Genomic DNA, 21,402 nt, shown 5'->3' on the forward strand with positions numbered 1-21,402 from the left:
TTCCAAACGGCATTAAATCCGTCTTGTTAAGCTGCTGCGACCTCCACGTCTCTTCCGAAGGGCATTAAAACCGTCTTTTAAGCTACTGTGACCTCCACCACTTTTCCAAGGGCCATTAAAACCGTCTTGTTAAGCTACTGCGACCTCCACATCTCTTCCGAGGGGCATTAAATCCATCTTGTTAAGCTACTGGGACCTCCACGTCTCTTCCAAGGGGCATTAAAACTAGAGGTGAGAGGTGTTCAACTCGAACTGTTCGCCAATCTCAAATTTGAGCTGTTCTGGGCTGTGTTCGAGCTGCTCGGCGAACACAAACAATTTGAAAAAAATTTGGCTGTTTGAGGTTATGTTCGATATCTGTTCGTGCTCCAAAATCATAACTGGATTTTTTCTCAGTAATGCTGAAAATTAATGTTAATACGCAGTTTAAGTGTACAGCGGGGCGGGGGGAGGGGCAGGGGGTGGTTCTCTGCAGAAATGATGAAGAGCTCCATTTTTTTATCTCTTTCCCGCATTTACAGTGGGGAGGTGTAATCTGTCAGCCTATCAGCAGCGCACACACGGAGCGAACTGCTTTTTTTCACACAAGCAAGGGCATGTGTCATTGGCAGTGTATGTCACATGTCCTTGCCCTATAAGACCCAGCCATTTTCCCCGTCACCACCATTTTCTCACTGCTGCAGCTGCGTGTTAGACGGCACCGCTGTTGCTGTGCGCGCTATACTTTGTTAATTTCAAGCCAATTTTCGCACAAATCTTCAGATAGCTTGGGAGTAGGGAATAGTTGTGATTGCAGGCCTTTTAAGAACTAGGTTACATCATTTCCTACGACTTTTATCAGGCAGGTCTGTGCTCTTAAATAGATAGGTTGGGAGTAAAGACTAATTGTAATTGCAGTCCTTTTTAGGGCTAGGTTACATCAGTTCCTATCACTTTTATCAGGCAGGTCTTTGCTCTGAAATAGATAGGTTGGGAGCAAAGACTAATTGTAATTGCAGTCCTTTTGAGGGCTAGGTTACATCAGTTCCTATCACTTTTGGCCAGGCAGGTCTGTTTTAGTGCTGTGCAAGTTTTTTCACAGCATTTGGCTAAATCTAGCAAAGCAAATCCTTTTTGGCCTCTTGCAGTGTGTGTTATTCAGTGGAGTAGCCTATCTGTGTTGCAAGCTACACCACCTGTGTATAGAATACAATTTTTTTTACTGCACCTAGTGAAGTAAAACCTTTTGGGCATAGCATCATTCTATTAGTCCATCTATACTAACCTCCACCAGGTTGCAAATTCAATATAATTTTTTCTGCATCTAGCTCTGAAAAAATATTTTGGCTTGTAGCAGTGTGTGGGACTTGTTCTATTAGTCCATCTATACTAACCTCCACCAGGTTGCAAATTCAATATAATTTTTTTCTGCATCTTGCTCTGAAAAAATATTTCGGCTTGTAGCAGTGTGTGGGACTTGTTCTATTAGTCCATCTATACTAACCTCCACCAGGTTGCAAATTCAATATAATTTTTATCTGCATCTAACCCAGCCAATACTTTTGGGCTAATACCACAGTTTGGCCACTCAGCTCTGCTCGGTTCCCATCCATTGTTTTTTGTGCAAACAACTCCAGAGTTGTGAATTAGTTAACCACCAAAATGAGTGGAAAAAGGCCTGCTGCTGGTGGAAAGGGGAATAGACGTGTTGGGAAGGGAAAAAAAGGTTGTGTCCGTGGGGTAGGTGTTAAAGCAACAGTAACATCTGCACAAGAAAGACCATCTTCCAGCCAAACTAAGATGTCTGCTTCTTTTAGCGGACAATGTGATAAGATCCCATTCTTACGGCCACGCCAATCGCTACAAATTTCAGATGAGGCACAAAAACAGCAGGTGCTTCAACGGATATCAAGTGCTCCTTTAAGTGGGCTCTCCTCCACCTCAACTTCAACATCACAAATACTCCAGTCCTCAGAGGTGTCACCCCAATCGCACTTGCTTCCTCACAGCTCCCAAGTCTCCAGCTGCTCGTCTGAGTATGGGGTAGAACAGATGGTTGAGTCTGCAGAGCTGTTTACTCATACTATAGCCTGGGAATCAGAGGTCGGCTCCAGTGCTTCTGTGAATCCAGACGAGGAAATGATCTGCACTGATGCCCAGAATCTTTATGAGTCGGATCCAGGACCAGACGCAGAAGGTTCTGACCATAATGTAGACCCTCGTTCCCAAACTGTAACTCCTGTTGGTGGAGACAATGAGGAAAACGATGATGAGACTCAAATACCTGATTGGAGCGACAACTTTAGTTTTTTGTCAGGGCAGGAAGAGGTTGGCTCTGAGGACGACGGGTGTGATAACACACAGGGTGATGATGACGAGGTTGGAGATCCCACTTACTGTCAACCCAGAGTCAGCCAAGAGATGAGGTCAGCAGAGGAGGTGGAGGAGGATGCTAGTGATAATGAGGTCAGGTTGCACCTTCCTGGACAGAGACGTAGTACTGGAAGCACGTCAACAACTGCATCCTCAAACACAACTCTGCCTCTGACCACAAGTCGTGGTGGCTCTTCAGGTCGCATGGGTGCAAAGCATTGCATAGCCTGGGCATTTTTTCAGATCGATAAAGATGACCCAACTCGTGTTATCTGTAACATTTGTCAGCGAAAGCTAAGTAGAGGCCAAAAAATACATAGTTTGAGCACTTCATGCATGAACCGGCACATGGATATGAAGCATAAGTTGCAGTGGGAAGCTCACTGTGCTACAATGAGGCCTAGCCGGCCGGGCCAATCACCGTCTGCCACATCTTGTGCATCCGCGGCCTTTTCATCCTCTGTGACTGGGGGGACAGCAGTCACACCTGTTTTGGGACGCAGACCTGCCACCTCTTTACCCGCAACAGCCAGCGTGATTGGCAGGTCATCATTTTCTTTGGAGGTGGAAACACCAGCTGGTGTTCAGCGCTGTCCGACATCGATAGCACCACCTTTGGATCAAGGCAACCTAACATGTCCGCCTGCATCTTCCTCACTGACCGGCAGTTTGCTGGGGACACCCTTCTCAACCCCGTCTAAGCACAACAGCCAGCCCTCGGTCCCTCAGATGTGGACAAGTAAAAGACCATTTCCTCCTAGCCATGAGAAAGCTAAGAGGTTGAATTTCACCATCTGCAAGCTCTTGGCTACAGAAATGCTGCCTTTCCGCCTGGTGGACACAGAGGATTTTCGAGACCTTATGTCCATCTCAGTGCCCCAGTACCAGATGCCCAGTCGGCACTACTTCTCAAAGAAAGGTGTGCCTGCGCTCCACCAGCATGTCGCACACAACATCACCGCTTCTTTGAGAAACTCTGTGTGTGACAGGGTGCATTTCACCACAGACACTTGGACGAGTAGGCATGGACAGGGGCGTTACATGTCGCTGACTGGGCACTGGGTAACTATGGTGACAGCAGGACAAGGGGCTGCTGTCCAAGTCTTGCCGTCCCCACGAGTTGTGCGTCAATCCTCTTTATCTCAAAGTTCCTCCACTGCTTCTGCCTCCTTAACCTCCTCTCGGTCCTCCACCTGCACCCAAAGCCTGTCTGGTCATGCCACAAGCTTTCTAACTGCGCAGAAGGGATCCTGCACACCTCCTTACTATGCTGGCAGCAGGGCTCAATGTCATCAGGCGGTTTTTACTTTGAAATGTCTGGGAAATGTGAGTCACACAGCTGAGGAGTTGTGGTCAGCTCTGGAGAACCAGTTTCATGAATGGTTGACCTGAAACCAGGGAAGGTCGTGTGCGACAATGCTGCAAACCTGGGTGCGGCCCTTCGCCGGGGCAATGTCACACATGTGCCTTGTATGGCTCACGTGTTGAACCTGGTTGTCCAGCAATTTTTAGCCCACTATCCTGGACTAGATGGCCTTCTGCAGAGGGCACGGTCGCTGTGTGCTCACTTCCGCTATTTGCATCCCGCAGCTCAGCGACTTACATCTCTACAGAAGTCGTTGGGCCTGCCACTTCACCGGCTAAAATGCGATGTGCCTACCCGGTGGAATTCAACTCTGCACATGTTGCAGCGACTGTGGCAGCACCGACAAGCCCTGGTGCAATACGTTGTGACGCATAGCCTGGGCCAACGAGATCCAGAGGTGGGGCAAATCACGCTGGAGGAGTGGTCTCAGATCAGGGACCTATGCACCCTTCCGCACAGTATTGAAATGGCAACGAAGATGTTTAGTGCTGACAATGCCATTATCAGCATGACTATTCCGGTGATTTACATGCTGGAGCACATGTTAAACAGAATTCGGAGTCAGGTGGTGGCACAAGAGGAGGTGGAGGAAGTAGAGGAGGAGGAGTTGTATGCGGAAGGGCTAACATCTGCAAGGTCCAGACGGTCGGCAGCACCAAGGCGGCAGGCAAGTGAGGGTGGGGGAGATGGTTTTACCAGGGCACATGGTAGCAGCCAAACTAGTGAGGAAGGTGCAGGAGCCCAGGAAGACGTGGAGGACGAACTGATGGAAGACTCATCAGATGAGGGAGACCTTGATCACATTTCTGTTGTGCGAGGTTGGGGGGAGAGGGCAGAGGAAGGAAGCATGATTGTTACCTCGCCACTAACACAACAGGGACTTGGTGCTCCTGGATGCGCAAGACACATGAGTGCCTTCTTGCTGCACTACCTGCAACATGACCCACGAATTGTGAGAATTAGAAATAATCCTGACTACTGGGTTGCCACACTGTTAGATCCCCGGTACAAAAGTAAATTTGCAGAAATTATTCCTGCCATAGAAAGAGATGCACGCATGCAGGAGTATCAGCAGAGACTGTTGCAGAATCTTACATGTGCTTTTCCCCAAAACACTAGTGGTGCACATAGTGAATCTCACAGTTCCAACTTGAAAACCGTGGGACCGTCGAGTGTTCAGCACTCAAAACGTAACAGAAACACAGTATCTGCTGGTAACATCAATTTTGCGGAATCATTTCACCACTTTTTTAGCCCATCCTTTGCAAGGCCACAGGAGACAAGAAGTCTGACACATAGTCAACGCCTAGAGACGATGGTACAGGAGTATCTCCAAGTAAACATTGAAGCCATGACTGTGTCACTGGCATAAGCAAAGACTATGGGAGACCGACTCCCCAATAATGGGAATAATGTTTTTAAGATGCTGTACTGTATGGCTCTTGTAAGGGGCATTAAAACCGTCTTGTTAAGCTACTGCGACCTCCACCACTTTTCCAAGGGGCATTCAAACCGTCTTGTTACGCTACTGTGACCTCCACCACTGTTCCAAGGGGCATTAAAACCATCTTGTTAAGCTACTGCAACCTCCACGTCTCTCCCAAGGGGCATTGAAACTGTCTTGTTAAGCTTCTGCGACCTCCACGTCTCTTACAAGGGGCATTAAAACATTCTTGTTAATCTACTGCGACCTCCACGACTCTTCCAACGGGCATTGCATTTCCTCCAAATTTTAGTCAGCTTTTGCTTTTCATTGCATAGGTGAATACTAAGGGAGACCCACTCCCCAATAGTGGGTAGAAGTTTTTAGTGCGCTGTCATCCACGTCTGTTTCAAGGGGCATTGCAGTTCCTCATAATTTTTGGAAAGCCTTCCATTCACTGCTTAGGCCAACAGTGCACAGGAGACCCAGTTGCTATAAATGGAAAAAATGGTTTAGTTAAGGCCCTCTGACCTCCATGTCACTTCCAAGGGGCATTGGAGTGCCTCTAAATTTTTGATAGGCATTGCACTCACTGTATGCCCTATAACTGTGTAGCTGAACCGCTCCTTTTGGTACAGAAACATATCCTACATGACATGTGTGGTTGACTGGCCTGATATTGATGTGAATGGTCCCTGTTCCTCCTGCTCTTTCTCCTTTGCCACCACCTCATCCATCATTTATCACCTGAAGCTTTGTTTTAACGGGAGTCATAGAACTGGGATAGTAGCTGGAAAACATCCAGCAATCCTCGGAGGAGGTAGGATATGTGCCAAAACGCTGACCACCTCAGGCCTAGCTGCTACTACATACATGCGCTTGCATTCCAAGAAAACAAAGCAGATGCCAACTTCTATCATCATCATGCTCCTCACCTTGGCACTCTCAACTCTCCTGATGGAGAAGTCAGGGCCCACCAGAGGAGTCTGGTTCTCTGGTGGGCTCGTCCAATGCTGCCCTAAAGCAGGCCAGGCTAAGAAAAGTGTGTGGGAAGGTAACAGGAGAAATAGGGGCGGCTGGGGACCGTTTATGGACACCTGGCCGCCCCTAGGAGGCTGGGGACCGTGTGTGGACACCCGGCCGCAGGGTGGCTGGGGACAGAGTATGGACACCCGGCCGCCCCCTGGCGGTTGGGGTCTGAGCGTGGACACCCGGCCGTCGGGCGGCTGGAGACTGAGTATGGATACCTCGCTGCCGAAAGAGCCATGAGGTAGTGGCCAGCTTCGGCCTCCTCCAAACTAAAAGGTCCTATTTCAAGTGAAAGCTAGCAGTATGGTATTGCAGCCTGCGGGTGGGTGCGTATTTGGTTGGCTGCATTTTTGTGCTTGCATTGCAAGGAATGGGGGAGGTACAATTTAACACTGCCCTGGGACAAGGACTTGCACGGGGATAGTTGCAAGTCTGCATCTTCTGATGCGGCAAGGATTACTTCTGATGGGCACACTTTTAGGCAGTGACCTGGGTGTCAGAGATGCTTCCATGGGTCTTCCCTATGCTGTTCCCATGTATTTTCAGCACTGTATGCATGTGTCACACAGCACATGGCCAGATAAGATTGTAAAATGTTAAAACGACATTTCCCGGTGAATGCATTTGTCACGGTTGAAAGCAATACAAAAGTGCAAAAACACTTAAAAAATGCTACTTGTGAACATAGCCCAATGCGTGGAGGAGTATTTTTTTTTTTGGTAATTTATTTTACCTTATACACAAGTCTTTACCCTGGAAAGGAACTTCCTTAACATATTTCACAGGAAAACCGTGTGGTTTCGTTTTTGAACGTTTTATTGTGAGCCCGTAAAAGTGACTTAATACCTCTGACCACGTTGTTGACAGCAGTGACCTGGGGGTCAGAAATGCTTCCTGGGGCGATCCCCATGCAGTCCCCATGTCATTTGAGCACTGTCACTATCGTTTTGGGCACTTGTTAGGCTTTTAAAAGACTGCCGGGGCTGCCGCCGCAAAAATGCTCGGGTCTCCCAGAGACTAACGTTGGGCTCGTTGCTCGGGTCGAGCACCCGAGTATCACGGTGAGCCCGGCCCGAGCTTCGAGCACCCGAGCATTTTAGTGCTCGCTCAACACTAATATAGTGTGACCCAAAGAATGTCAAAAAATAAAAAAATAAATCTATACTTACCTTCTGATGGCCCCCGGAGTCTTTATTCGATCTGTCCCGGCTTGCCGGCAGCTCGCGGTACACTGAAGGACCTGCCGTCACATGACTAAATGACATCAGCGCAGGTCCTTGAGTCCACTGCGAGCTGCCGGCAAGCGAAGACAAGGAGACCTGGGGCCATCAGAAGGTAAATATAATATTTATTTTTTATTTTATTCATTTTTTTACAGGTTCTATGGTATCCGGGTCCGGAGGAGAGTCTCCTCTCCTCCACACCGGGTACCATCTGCATATTGAAACGCATGGAATGCGCATCTACAGATGCAGTGATGTGGATGACATGCGTTCCAATGCAAGTCAATGGCGGCGAAAACGCAGCGCTTCCGCATAATAATGGGTAGTGCTGCGTTTTTTTCCGCAATGATAACCCGCAGCGGAAATTTCCGCAGCATGTGCACAGCACATGCGGATTATCATTGGGGAAGATGGCAGGCCTGCTACCAAGAGTTTTTTAAGTGTTTCTGTAGCGTTTTTGCCGCTGCGAAAACGCTTAAAAAACGCATCGTGGGCACACAGCCTTAAACAGAAAATGCATCAGGATTTCAGCTAGGCTGTTAGTGGCTTCAGCATTGCTCCCAACCGTCCCGGATTCAGCGGGACTGTCCCATCACGACAGAGCTTTTGTTCCGCTTCTATACTCATCTCTCCGACGTCCTCCTCCTCGTCGGGCACAGCTGCTCTCTGTTCAGTACATAAATTAAATACATTTTCATCAGTGTTTGGACATTGTCTGTTTTTACCAACAGTAATTCATCAGTGATTTTCACATATAGAAATAACAAAAGCTTTTTAAATGTAAAATTTTGGTCCATGACTTGTCTCCGTGGTTTTTGCCAGGACATATGCTGCACTTCTGAACATCCCCATAGATAATAATGGGTACATGTCCTAGTCATGAAAAATGGACGTATAAATGAGGCCTTAGTTTAGTCCCACTGTAGATGGTTCCCAGTCTTGTCTTATGGTACCCCAAAATGAAAAAATATTCTGTAATGTTGGCCATGAATGTTGTACAGTAATAAAGAATCGTAGGACATAAAATTGCATGAAAATGTATGATACTTTTATTAAAAGCTGCAGAGCAAAAGAGCAGGATCATGGACAGTGCATGCTTACGGAGAAACTGGTGAAACAAAGGACTGTTTATCTCTATGACTATGTTGCCACATATCATAAATGCTGCATTTAACAGTCCACAGGATTCATGAAAACTCCTGTCCATGATGCATTTAAGGATGCTGCTGAACTGGGCATTTTTTTGATTCCTTTTAGGCATCTATGGGGAATCTAAAAAGCTGCGTGTAAAAAGCACAGTTGCATTTTAAGTGCAAAATCAAAGTTTATCTGGACTTAAAAATAAAACACGATAAAAAACGAAACTTCAAATCTGCACGAAAATTGCATTAACTAAAGGGGAAAATGCTGAAAAATAGTAGAAAAATGCAACAGAAGAAAATTGTTATTGCATATTTTAGTGCTGACCCTGTCAGAACACATGCAGATAAAAAGCAACAGAACAAATGCAGCATTTACTCTACGTGTGAACACAACCTTATATTCTGCTACTAATCCTACACATGTGTATGGCAAACCATTTCTCTACACATATTTTCAGTTAAAATCATTAAAAGCTGGTGCATATAGGGTGATGAGCTGAGGTGTTCTCAGTAAGTGCAGACAAATGACAGCCGAGTGCGGCAATGGAAAGAGTACCACATTCCGTCTGAAAGATAATAAAACAATTAGAGGGGAGTAAAGGATAGAATTAGATGGTACAATAGGTTTCTTTCTAGTGTATAGTTCCTGGACCTGCGTAAGTTGTGTACTGCAGTTGCTATGCTTTTACTGTCAGAGACACATTATTTGCAGATAAAGATCAGTGTTTCCAAAAACCGCCATACAAATCTATCAGGAAGATGTACAGTATTTGAAAACATTTACATTATTAACATAGAAAATTAGATTACTGCTGTAATGAAGGCGGCTCAAAAAAATATTTTAAACAATGCGTGCACTATATCCTTGTATTTAAGGTTCAGGATTAGGAAGATTTCTCTTTAAAAAAAAATGGTGGATCTTAAAACCCAGGAATCACACTTTCATTTACAAACAGGAACAAGCCTTGAGTTCAGACTTTGGATTTAGTTACAAAATCTGCAATGAGTGGTTTAGTACTACTTTGCTGGCAATTTGTGAACACAATAAAAGCAGATATCAAGGCGCTGTTGCTGCTGTATATCACAAATGTATTAACTGACTGTCACACATTGAGTGGTGATGATGAGACGCTACAATAGTTTCCTATACATCACATGAAACTTGGACGTCTTTTCACAGACTATCATTCCCACTTGCAACCTGGTACATCAGCACTGAAGTATTGCACCACAATCTCAGTAGGCCTTTATCTATCTCTATCATGTGTGCTCTGAGCTCCTATCCCTACATAGTACAGGCATAAAATGGCAGAATCAGCTGTGATCCTATGCTGTCCTGTCTGTATACTCTTTTGTTTCCTCCCCTGCCCAGGAGCTTTGGTATGATCAGACCATGTTCCTGTACGGTCAGACACAGCCATTACTCAGTACACAGCAGAGGCACATTTATAAGATTATCTCAGCACAGGAACATTTTATCTACACACATCCAATTGTGGAATTTATTTTTATTCCACAATCTTTTAATTAATTTTGTTCGCGGGACAAGCCTTTTAAGTTAACTATTTTTTTTTAGTTTCTAAATGAAATAAAAAATAAAAATGTATTTTTAATTTTGGTGATTGGTGTCTTTTAAGGGTGAACACATTGGCATATATAATTGATGTTAAAAAGGTCTTCCTGGCGACGTTGTACTGTACTTACTGCTGATATCCATGGCAACACACCAATGTCCACTGGATCTCTGCTGTCTACTTTCCCAATTGGAATAATTCCATTTACTTCCGTCAATATTCTGGTATGGACGACACTAGAAGTGAATTGATATTTTATAACCTTAAAATCTTGATTCTTTCAGAGAGGCACACTCAGAATCCTCTGGGCCCTGGGCCAGTAAGGGCCACATGTTTCTTTTCATCCAGGACACAGATTTCTTTTATGATAAGTTAAACAGAATATGTCACCAGGTTTTTGCTACCCTTTCTGAGAGCATCATGATGTAGAGGTAGAAACCCGGATTCCTGTGATGATTCACTTAATGGGCTGCTTGATGCTATTTTGATAAAATCACAGTTTTATCTACTGCAGATCTACCAGTGCTCTGAATGCTGAGCTGTGTATAACCCCGCCCCAACATTGATTGACAGCTTTCTATGTACACAGTGCATAGGCAGAAAGCTGCCAATCAGTGATGGGGATGGGGTTGCACAGAGCTCATGAATATGAAAGGCTATATGGCAGCAGGTTTACTAGTCCCCTAGTGATAATCTCCTGCTGATATAACAGCTATTTTCTGAAAAACTACATCAAGCAGCTCAGTAAATGACAAATTGCTGGAATCAGGCTCTCTGTCCCTACACTGATCTCAGTGTTGGTGGCAAAAACCTGGTGACAGATTTCCTTTAAACCCCACCAACTTGAACAACATAGGTTAGCTGAGATTTAAGCCATGAATAAGAACGTGGCATTTAGGAGTGTAGCTTTTAATGACAGATTCCCTTTAAAATAGTTCATGTACTGTATGTATGTATATAACTATCAGGACTGCATGCCTCTTTATTTTTCATTTGGACCGGTCAAAAATTATTTAGTCTCTTCAATAGCAATTGGAATGAGGAAAGGGATATCAACTGTCAGGCCCCCTGCCCTAAGATGGGTGGGTGGTTGGGGGGCGTGATAGCATTATCAAACCTTCATAGGGTCTCCTATACCAACTCTTTCTATAAAGCCCCTTAGAAATGATAATATTAAGTGGAAGATGGCAAAATATAGAAAATGTTGTAGTACTTACTGCATTTGGCTTCCAAATACCAATCCAAACATAGCTGGAATTCCTAATATATCTCATGAGGTAGCCTTGCACCACACTATTCTCTCTAAAGCTATGAATAGAGGTCAAATGTCCGCTCCAATTACGGCACACTTTCTACGAAAAAAAAATTGATAGAAAAACATAGAAAATGTTAATCTTTATTATATGAATGATATAGCTATATAATATTAAAAATTGATGTAAGTGTGTATTGTGTGGAATATAGTGATTTGTACTGCATTTGTGATGATCCTGGAAGGAAATGTTACATGATAAAATATTGCTTAGATCAAGTTTTTGTATGAAACATATTTTTTTCAATTCTGACTTTTTTTTGTTTGCCATATCTAAAATATCCTAAAATCTTCAATTTTTCTCTCTTGCCGCTCTACTTGATATCAGGTAGGCTTCTCACATGAGCATTTTCCAATTTATGTATGGACCACAATACCAGGACCGGAACAGGGGTCTCCTGACTTGCATCCAGAGAACCGTGGATTCTCTGGGCATTGCAATCTGTACACCATGAAATATGGAAGTGTGAAGCAGGCTTCAGGTTAATAACTTGGCTCCGATTAGTGATGAGCGAGTATGTTCTGTTAACCCTTTCAGCAAGCATGGTCGGGTGTTTTCCGAGTATCTTCGGCGTGCTCGGGTGTTATGTTTGAGTCACTCCTGTGCGCATGATTTGCGACTGTTTGACAGCTTTAATACATGTGAGGAATGCCTGTTTCTTAGGCATCCCTCACATGTATTAAAACTGTCAAACAGTCGCAAATCATGCACACGCAGCGACTCAAACATAACACCCGAGCACGCCAAAGATACTTGGTGAGCACCCAAGCATGTGACGCGTCCCCTGGGCCTGTGCTGTGCGGGGGATACCCGGAGCCAGGCCTTCTGTAAGATGCTGGGGGTTGTAGTCTCCGTGTGGCGGCAACCCGGTCCGTGCCCAGGGTGGTCAAACCAGTGGCAGTCTTAGGTAATAACAATGTCCGACTACGCCACCCGTGGATTGCGGTCAGTGGGGACCACCGCTGCGCTGCAGACCGCTGAGGCTGATGTAGTTTGCGCAGCCGAGTATGGAATAACTCCCCACGGGAGAAGTATTGCCTCAGGGCAGCTAGTGTGGATGATGGGAGTGATGGTGTGAGCGTCCCAGTACTGATGGTGCTGGTGCGGCGATGAAACACAGAGACTTGTGGTGCAGTTTCCAATGCTTTACTCACGGTTTTCATCCAGGTCACTTGTGCACATGAAGGACCGCCTGAGCCGTGCTGCGTTCACCAGGCAAGGGGCTCGACCAACTCCCAGGCAATTCCAGAGCGTGGCACAGGGCTCCCTTCCTTTCCTTTCTCTGGCCGTCCCCACCAGTGACCCACCTTTGTCCAGCTCCCTCGGGCCTTCTGTTGGCGAAACCTATCTCCGGTTTCCCTGACCCTATGCGGTATGCTTTCCTGGTGGATGTAGTGGGGGGTCGCACCAAGATGTGGTGATGACCTCCGGTCTTTGGCTGAGGAATCTGTTGCCTCCACCAATTTGGGTTCCAGTACCCTGCTCTGCCAACCCTTCACCCTGTATCTCCTGGGCATATGGGGTTCCTTCTTTACTCGCGTCTCTGGGCCTTTCTCTGTGTTCCTTGCTTCCTTTCTCCTCTGTTCCAGTTCCTTTCTTACTTTCCTTTCCGTTCCTTCTCCTCTCTCTTTCTGCTGTTTCTGGCCTCCACTCCAGGCCTGCCTCTGGAGCTGGGCCCAGACTGAGCCACAGCTCCCTGTCAGCCCTCTCTGGCTGCACTCCTGACTGAACTGAACTCGACTGAACCCTGTTCTAAGATGGTGCCCACCTTATATACCTCCCTCTATGTGTGAGCCCAGGTGACTAGCAACCACTGGGCTCCTATCTATGCCCAGAGACCCACCCCTATCTGCTCCTACACCACTGGGTATTCCACCCCCCGCCCCACTCCAGCCAGGGACAGATGCTGTCGTGCCTGCACTTCTGTCTAGTGGGAGCACCGTTGACCTGTCCCTCGGAAATGGGGTGTGTGTGGTGCATGCAGCTTACTGAGCCCTAGTCCACACTCCATCCTTACCCGGGAGTGGAATACCACACCTCTGGTTCGAGGTGCAATACCCCTGTAGCAGCCGAGCCCTCGGGGTGCTACATTCCCCCCTGGTAAATCACAGCACGTCCTCGGGCTGGAAAAGAGCAAAACAATTTAAACATACAAAAATTTTAGAATGCATTCGCATATAAGACAATAACTATTAACCCATCCCTTTATGGGAGACACTTTTCTCTTTTTAACGTTACTGGTACTCTTTTATCATATAAATCATCACATAAAACATTTGCATTATTACTCTAGCAGCATATAAAACTTTTTCATTATACAACACTCGCAAGGAAAACATTCTCAAAACTCATTCTTGAATCCTGGCCGCAGTGCAACTTGTGACCAGGTGCTCGATCTTCTTTTTAAGTGCAAAAACTTCAGTAAACTTGTAAACTGGAGGGACTCTCGGTCCCGAGGTAGACGTTACAGTCTTTTTATAAAACCAGTAGGGGGCGCTTTAAGAAGCGCAACTATTTACAAAGGATTGGCCGCTCTCAGTCCTCGGCCAGTGGGGATAGGGGAATGGCTGCTCACAGTCCTCAGCCTGGTTAGGGATTAGGGGCACACAGGTAACAGTCCCTTTAACAGTTCCACACTAGTCCCAACGGGGACCACACTCCACTCAGCAACAGTTTCTATACCCTTACGGGTAACTATTTACAGTTCCACTTTACCATTCACTGGTAACGGTGTCCTCCTGATGCTCCTTCCTTGTACTCTTCAGACCCGTCCGGGCCCTCTTGGTACTCGGGGTCCGAGTGGTACCGCTCCTCCTCTTATCCTCTGGACATGAAGGGCATGCCATCCCTTTAAGCCTCGGTGTCGGGTGTAGGACACCAAGTCTCCTGGAAACAGATCCCGTTCCGGATGGCCCTCTGGCAGGTGACTCTCCACATCCCTCCCGTCAACATGGATGTCTGTGGCGGTGGCGGAGTCCCAAATGAACCCCCACCCTTTCTTCAGGTGGAACTTCACCACGGTCCCAGGTGTTTTAGGACAGCGTGCTGCATGGGGGTTCCGGCGGGTGCGCGTCTTCTCCTCCGCGCTTCGGGCCTGCAGCTGCTCCCTCTTCCGACGCTGTGCCCGCTCCTCCTCCGGACCTGCCAATTGAGCATACAGGTCCGTGCCCAGGGGTGGTGGTTTCGAGGCCGGGGGCGCACGCGGTTGGGAGGCGCCTGGGGAGATCAGGCCTTGCGACCAGGCCGGTGGTCGTCTACTGGAGTGCCCGGGAGTGACGTAGTCAAGGTAGGGGGCGCTGGTGAGGCAGCGGCGCCCGGGTGCACTAGGCCCTGCGTCCCGGCCTGTGACGTCTCCTGCATTACGGAGCCCGAGTTCAGAGGGCACAGCGCGGGGCGGGGCGTGTCAGCGACGCTTGCAGCGTGAGGCCTAGCTGGCGGCGGTGGAGGCGTGGTCTCAGGTACGGTCCCCGGGGCCTCGGGTCCCGCAACGGAGGGTGGGGGCAGGCTGGTGGTCTCAGGGTGTGGGGTAGTGTCATCCCCGTTACCTGCCTTGGTCTTGACGGCCTCCTCCGCGGCGTGTTCTGCAGCTGCTGGCCTCTCTTCTCCACGCCCAGCGGCAAGCGCACTGCCTGGTCCATGCGGGGTCCTCTGCTGGCTGTCTTCGTGCTGCCGGGCCAACTCCTCTCTCCACCCGGCAAACACATCCTGCTGCGCCCGGACCATCCTCCTGTTCATGTCTTCCAGCGCTGCGCGCGCGCAGTCCGGGTCTCTAGGCAGCTGGGCTAGCAACTCTGTCAGGCTGCAGGGTGGCTCCGCTTGCAGCAGGCTGCGAGCCAGGATGCTGGTGGGGTTCGCTGCTCCCTCCATCTCCGGGTGCAGCAAGTCCAGACTCATCCAGGCCGCGCCCGGCCCCACAGTTTTCTTTCCTATCCGTCCCCATGGGTGGTGGTCTTGGGGGCATCTGCTGACAATCACCTTTAGGGGCAGCCCCCCCACGTTGATGGACATCTCCATTGCTGCACTCATTGTTGCTGGGGGTGGGCCCCTCCTTTGGTGCCACTCTGGGACCTGGCCCACGATGGGAGGCGGCTTCCTGCTGTCCTCTGGTGCGCACATAATGGCGTCCGCTCTGCCAGGGCGGGAAAAACGGATGAAGATGGCGGGAAATGGTCCAAAATGGCGTCTGAAGGCGGGAATCGGCTCCGGATGGCGGGAAACGACTCCGGACGGCGGGAAACTTCTGGAAATGGCGGGAGACTTCTTTTCAAGGTACATGCACAATCTTCTTCAGGCACGCAATGCCAGCCTGTGGCGGGTTGGTAAAGATCCTGCCGACTACGCCAAAAGTTGACGCGCCCCCTGGGCCTGTGCTGTGCAGGGGATACCCAGAGCCAGGCCTTCTGTAAGATGCTGGGGGTTGTAGTCTCCGTGTGGCGGCAACCCGGTCCATGCCCAGGGTGGTCAAACCAGTGGCAGTCTTAGGTAATAACAATGTCAGACTAAGCCACCTGTGGATTGCGGTCAGTGGGGACCGCCGCTGAGCTGCAGACCGCTGAGGCTGATGTAGTTTGCGCAGCCGAGTATGGAATAACTCCCCACGGGAGAAGTATTGCCTCAGGGCAGCTAGTGTGGATGATGGGAGTGATGGTGTGAGCGTCCCAGTACTGATGGTGCTGGTGCGGCGATGAAACACAGAGACTTGTGGTGCAGTTTCCAATGCTTTACTCACGGTTTTCATCCAGGTCACTTGTGCACATGAAGGACCGCCTGAGCCGTGCTGCGTTCACCAGGCAAGGGGCTCGACCAACTCCCAGGCAATTCCAGAGCGTGGCACAGGGCTCCCTTCCTTTCCTTTCTCTGGCCGTCCCCACCAGTGACCCACCTTTGTCCTGCTCCCTCGGGCCTTCTGTTGGCGAAACCTATCGCCGGTTTCCCTGACCCTATGCGGTATGCTTTCCTGGTGGATGTAGTAGGGGGTCGCACCAAGATGTGGTCACAACCTCCGGTCTTTGGCTGAGGAATCTGTTGCCTCCACCAATTTGGGTTCCGGTACCCTGCTCTGCCAACCCTTCACCCTGTATCTCCTGGGCATATGGGGTTCCTTCTTTACTCGCGTCTCTGGGCCTTTCTCTGTGTTCCTTGCTTCCTTTCTCCTCTGTTCCAGTTCCTTTCTTACTTTCCTTTCCGTTCCTTCTCCTCTCTCTTTCTGCTGTTTCTGGCCTCCACTCCAGGCCTGCCTCTGGAGCTGGGCCCAGACTGAGCCACAGCTCCCTGTCAGCCCTCTCTGGCTGCACTCCTGACTGAACTGAACTCGACTGAACCCTGTTCTAAGATGGTGCCCACCTTATATACCTCCCTCTATGTGTGAGCCCAGGTGACTAGCAACCAATGGGCTCCTATCTATGCCCAGAGACCCACCCCTATCTGCTCCTACACCACTGGGTATTCCACCCCCCGCCCCACTCCAGCCAGGGACAGATGCTGTCGTGCCTGCACTTCTGTCTAGTGGGAGCACCGTTGACCTGTCCCTCGGAAATGGGGTGTGTGTGGTGCATGCAGCTAACTGAGCCCTGGTCCATACTCCATCCTTACCTGGGAGTGGAATACCACACCTCTGGCAGAGGTGCAATACCCCTGTAGCAGCCGAGCCCTCGGCGTGCTACACATGCTCGCTGAAAGGGTTAACAGAACATGTTCGATGATCACTAGCTCCGATTCGTCAAAGCTTTTAGGCCAGAAACTAAAAAGCTTTGAAAAGTTGCCAAATTGTTGCACAAAAATGTTGCAACTCGTGGCTTTTTTATCTACTCTGCCAAAATGGGCATAGCTGTGGTGTGATAGAGGTTTGATGGTGGCGTGACACCACAGCACGTGTAATTCATGATGAGCTGTGGTGTTCTTTATGCCAGAAATATTATGAGGCACATGGAGGAGCACAGCACTCATCAAACACACCGAACTAACTCACCCCACCACCTCATGTTGATCATCAGGGCCTTTCTGTTTGGTAAAGATTAGAAAAAAATAATAGGCTTCACTATCTTATTTAAAGGGAATTTGTCACCAGGTTTTTGCAATGTAACATGAGAGCAGCATGATATAGGGTCGGAGACTCTGATTCCAGCAATATTTCACTTTATGGGTTGCATAATGGCAATTTGATAAAAAAAAACTGTTTTTCTCTGCTCTAAATGTAGCTGTGGTCAAAGTGCCGAGCCCCGTATAACCTCGCTCACACCAAGCACTGATTGGCAGCTTTTTGTGTAGACTTTGCATGGGCAGAAAGCTCATGATGGTGATGGGGTTTAGGTTACATAGAGCAGGATGACTACATGGCATAAGACAACTAGTCCTCTAGTTATAATCTCCTGCTGATAAAACACTAATTTTACTGAAACTGCAGCAAGCAGTAAAGTAAGTGACACATTTCTAGAATCGGTGTCTCTACCCCTACATCATTTTGCTCTTAGATTAGATAGCAAAAGCATTGGTGACAGATTCCCTTTAAATTATTGAAAACTAATAGACAATACTTTCCCTTCAATAGTAAAATGATGCCAGAATGATGCAGTACCACTTTTGACTATTACGCATCAAACTCAAACTGTCTATCTCGCCATGTGTCTCTATGTGTACGTTCGAGCCACACATTAGATGTTCCATCGGGGCTTCTGTCTGAAGCCTTAAAAAGGGGGTTCAAACAGAATTCTCAATAGAGACAAATCACTATATTGAGGCAGATGGAGTCACTTTGTCTGGCCTCAGTTTTGGCAGTGACCACCTTTTTTTACGCTGGCAACCATACTTGACGCACTAAGAAAAAACTCAACACATGCCCCCCGTTCTCTATGCTCTCTGCTATCTCCTGCTGCATGTTGTATATAATTAATACACAATATTAAGGCGATTTAATTACTGTAGGAATCTAAACATACTTCAGCATCGTTGTAGCAGTTAGAAGTTGTGAAGAGCTGGTAGACACATTTTCCTTTATCTGCACAGGCAGCATTTTCTACAGTAAAATTTGGCTTAATGTGGTCACTGTCTTGACCCAGAGACAAATCTTCTCCCCACGATCCTTTCTCATCATTGTATTCTTCAATTGATTCATGAAATTTGTCAGAAACTTTAATCATCCGATTGTTTTCCTGATCATGATCTCCTAGAAACCAAAACAACAATAAAAAAAAAAACATATATAAAGCTCACTAGGCTCATTAGGCTCCCTGGTGAGGTGGGCTCACGAAACCGGAGAGCAAGGACTTGGGCACACTGGAAACCACAGACTAAGGCTCTTATCACCCTTCTGTTAGATGTTGTCTATCAGGACCACGTTGGTCTTTGATGGCCAAATACAGTTTGAAAAACAAAAAAAAATAAAAAATGGCAATTTAATTTTAGGAGTCTAACATTAATCTAACAGTGTAGCTGACTCTTTTGCTATCATTAAAGAGAAATTAGAGACAATTAAAATTGTACTAATAGTGGTAATAGCATGGCAGCATTATCATTTGAATACAACTAGTGATAAAATAAGAGAAGGACTTGGTTATTTTGGTACTCAATGTCTAATAAATAGCTAGGTCTTATTGAATTTTAAGGATGTTTCATTTTTAGCCTGAATAACTATCAGTGGCCCCAAAACAATTTTTTACAATGTTAATCTCAGACTTCTATGTTGTCTAAGTCAAATAGATTTAGCATATCAGCAGTAACTATAATTACTATAATACAAGACTAGACAATAGATCTTAACGTGAATTAAGCATCAATGATTTGTGCTATTAAAGGGAATCTGTCACCAGGTTTTTACTACCTGATCTAAGAGCAGCTTAATGTAGCGAAAGACATCCTGATTACAGTCATGTGTCACTTACTCGACTGCTTGCTATAGTTTTGATAAAATCACTGTTTATCATTAGGAGATTAGCCATGTAGTCCTCCATATTCATGAGCTCAGTATAGCCCGCCCCCACCACTGATTGGCAGCTTTTTGTCTATGCACAGTGTACACAGAAAGCTGCCAATCAGTGATGTGGGCGGGGTTATTCAGAACTCACCATTTAGAGAACTGCTAGATCTGCCGCAGAGAAAACTGTTTTTAATCTAAACTGCAGCAAGCAGCAAACAAAGTGATACATTGCGGGAATCAGGGTCTCTCCTCCTATATTATGCTGCTCTTAAATTAGCTAGTAAAAACCTGGTGACAGACTTCTTTTAACTCACCAGATTCTTGAGCACAAACGGTCCCCACCAAGAGCAGCAGTAGGAGCTTCCACATGTTTTCTAGGTGTCTTCTCACAAGTCTGATGATCTTCTACAAGCTTGTTCCTCTAATTAAGGTTGTCTTCTCTTTTATAACTGATATTTAGGAACTTAAAAGCCAAGATACATTACTCCATGAGGTTGTTAGCGCTAAAATCAGATAAAATTAGGTAATCGTTTAGATTTCATTTTAACTGTAAACGCCCATATAAACTCAGGGTTCTTAGCATTGGGTTTATTTGGATTGTTAGAAGTAAAATTTGTTAAATTAATTTCCAATTATTCTAAAACAACATTATAACTGATGTATCTAAATAATGTACTTAAGGGGGTAGTCCTCTGAGATGTTTGTGGCATATCTGCAGAATATGCTAGCAATTTCTGAAACTGGCCAGAGTCTTATCTCTAAATTATAAAAAGTGAAGCCTAATCAAACAAGATTAAAAGGGTTGCTCCAATACTATTATGACACCCCAGGGGTCTGGTTGCCACAGTGATAGAGATATTACGTCTGAGAGCAGGTGGGAGGTCTCTTGGTCAGGGATCCTATGCATGCCACACCTCCTGCCCAGTCCTGGGAGGGGAAGAACTTCCCCTATATAAACCTAGGGCTGAGGCAGGGTTAGTGAGTAGAGAAGAAGTAGAGACAGAGAAAAGAAGCAAATATAGCAACAGAACATCAGGAGCTCTGTGGGAGCAGTGTTACAAGGAGTCAGGGGCTGGCAGCTGCAGAGCTCGCCCTGACTGAGAAGATTTCTTACCGGACCCGGAGTCCGAGGCTGTGGGGACTAATCTCTACCCAGCAGCAGAAACCGACCGGCAGGGGATTGCAGGTCCTCTGGCCCAGAAACCCGAAGGCACGGTCACACGCGTGGGACCAGCACCGCCATCGTGGAGCGGAAGCCATTAGAAGGCCCCGAGTCACCGGCCATACGGGTGAGCACCACACGGTACACTCAGGGACGTGGGCTACTTTTACCCGCCTCTAGCAAGGTAGCCAGAAGAGTACAGTTAGTTGGGAAGGCCTACAACTCCGCCTGGCCAGGGGAGATCCCATCTGCTCAAGGACTGACCAGGCCCCGATTGCTAGCAAGTACTCCGGGAGGGTCTATCTTTGTCACCAGTAAAGACCCTGAACTACACCGCATCGTCTCTGAGTGGTTCCTGCTACCCCCATCATCCACGTCGGCTGCCCTGAGGCCATACCCCTCCCGTTGGGGGTTATACCATCCACACTGCACCATCCTTCCACCGGCCTCAGCGGTCTGCCCTGCAGCGGCAGCCCCATAGCGGGTGGCGTAGTCATCCACCATCTACTGCTAATAGACTGCCACTTAGTCTGACTCCCTGGGCACGGACCGGGTCATCGCCACGAGACTACTACCCCCATCTGATCCGGCTCCGGGTAGGCTCCCGCGTGCGCAACGCAGCGCGACTCAGGCCCAGGGGCGCGTCACTATTATATTGATGACTGATCTTCATGATAGGTCATCAATATGAGATCAGTGAAGGTGCAACCCCTATAGGGGCGGTTGTGCAGTACCTGGCCATGCCCACTATGATGCTATGCAGCTTCATAACTGATAAAACCAGCACTGGCAACAGTTGTTTGGTGGGGGTGTAACACCTAAGGATAGGTCATCAATATAAAAGTAGTGGACAACCAATTACATAGAACACATGCTGTCCCAGTAGGATGATATTCAGATGGAGTA

At 47.5% G+C, this 21,402-nt stretch overlaps 1 protein-coding gene across 1 annotated transcript in view; it reads right to left on the reverse strand.

The window, feature by feature from the left end:
• Window positions 1–8,468: 8,468 nt before the first annotated feature.
• Window positions 8,469–21,402, reverse strand: part of LOC141271146 (bone marrow proteoglycan-like) — a 62,463-nt gene continuing 49,529 nt past the window's right edge. The window contains exons 2-6 of the mRNA XM_073681246.1: window positions 19,649–19,837; window positions 18,358–18,584; window positions 11,327–11,461; window positions 10,240–10,345; window positions 8,469–9,101 (exon numbers count right to left, since the gene is read on the reverse strand). Coding sequence (XP_073537347.1) covers window positions 9,043–9,101; window positions 10,240–10,345; window positions 11,327–11,461; window positions 18,358–18,584; window positions 19,649–19,703 — 582 coding nt within the window. The 5' untranslated portion in view covers window positions 19,704–19,837 and the 3' untranslated portion in view covers window positions 8,469–9,042. The remainder of the gene's footprint in view (window positions 9,102–10,239; window positions 10,346–11,326; window positions 11,462–18,357; window positions 18,585–19,648; window positions 19,838–21,402) is intronic.

The sequence above is a fragment of the Phyllobates terribilis genome, unplaced genomic scaffold (assembly GCF_046119375.1).
Source record: "Phyllobates terribilis strain yellow unplaced genomic scaffold, ASM4611937v1 Scaffold_5__5_contigs__length_657084704, whole genome shotgun sequence".
Lineage (NCBI taxonomy): Eukaryota > Metazoa > Chordata > Amphibia > Anura > Dendrobatidae > Phyllobates > Phyllobates terribilis.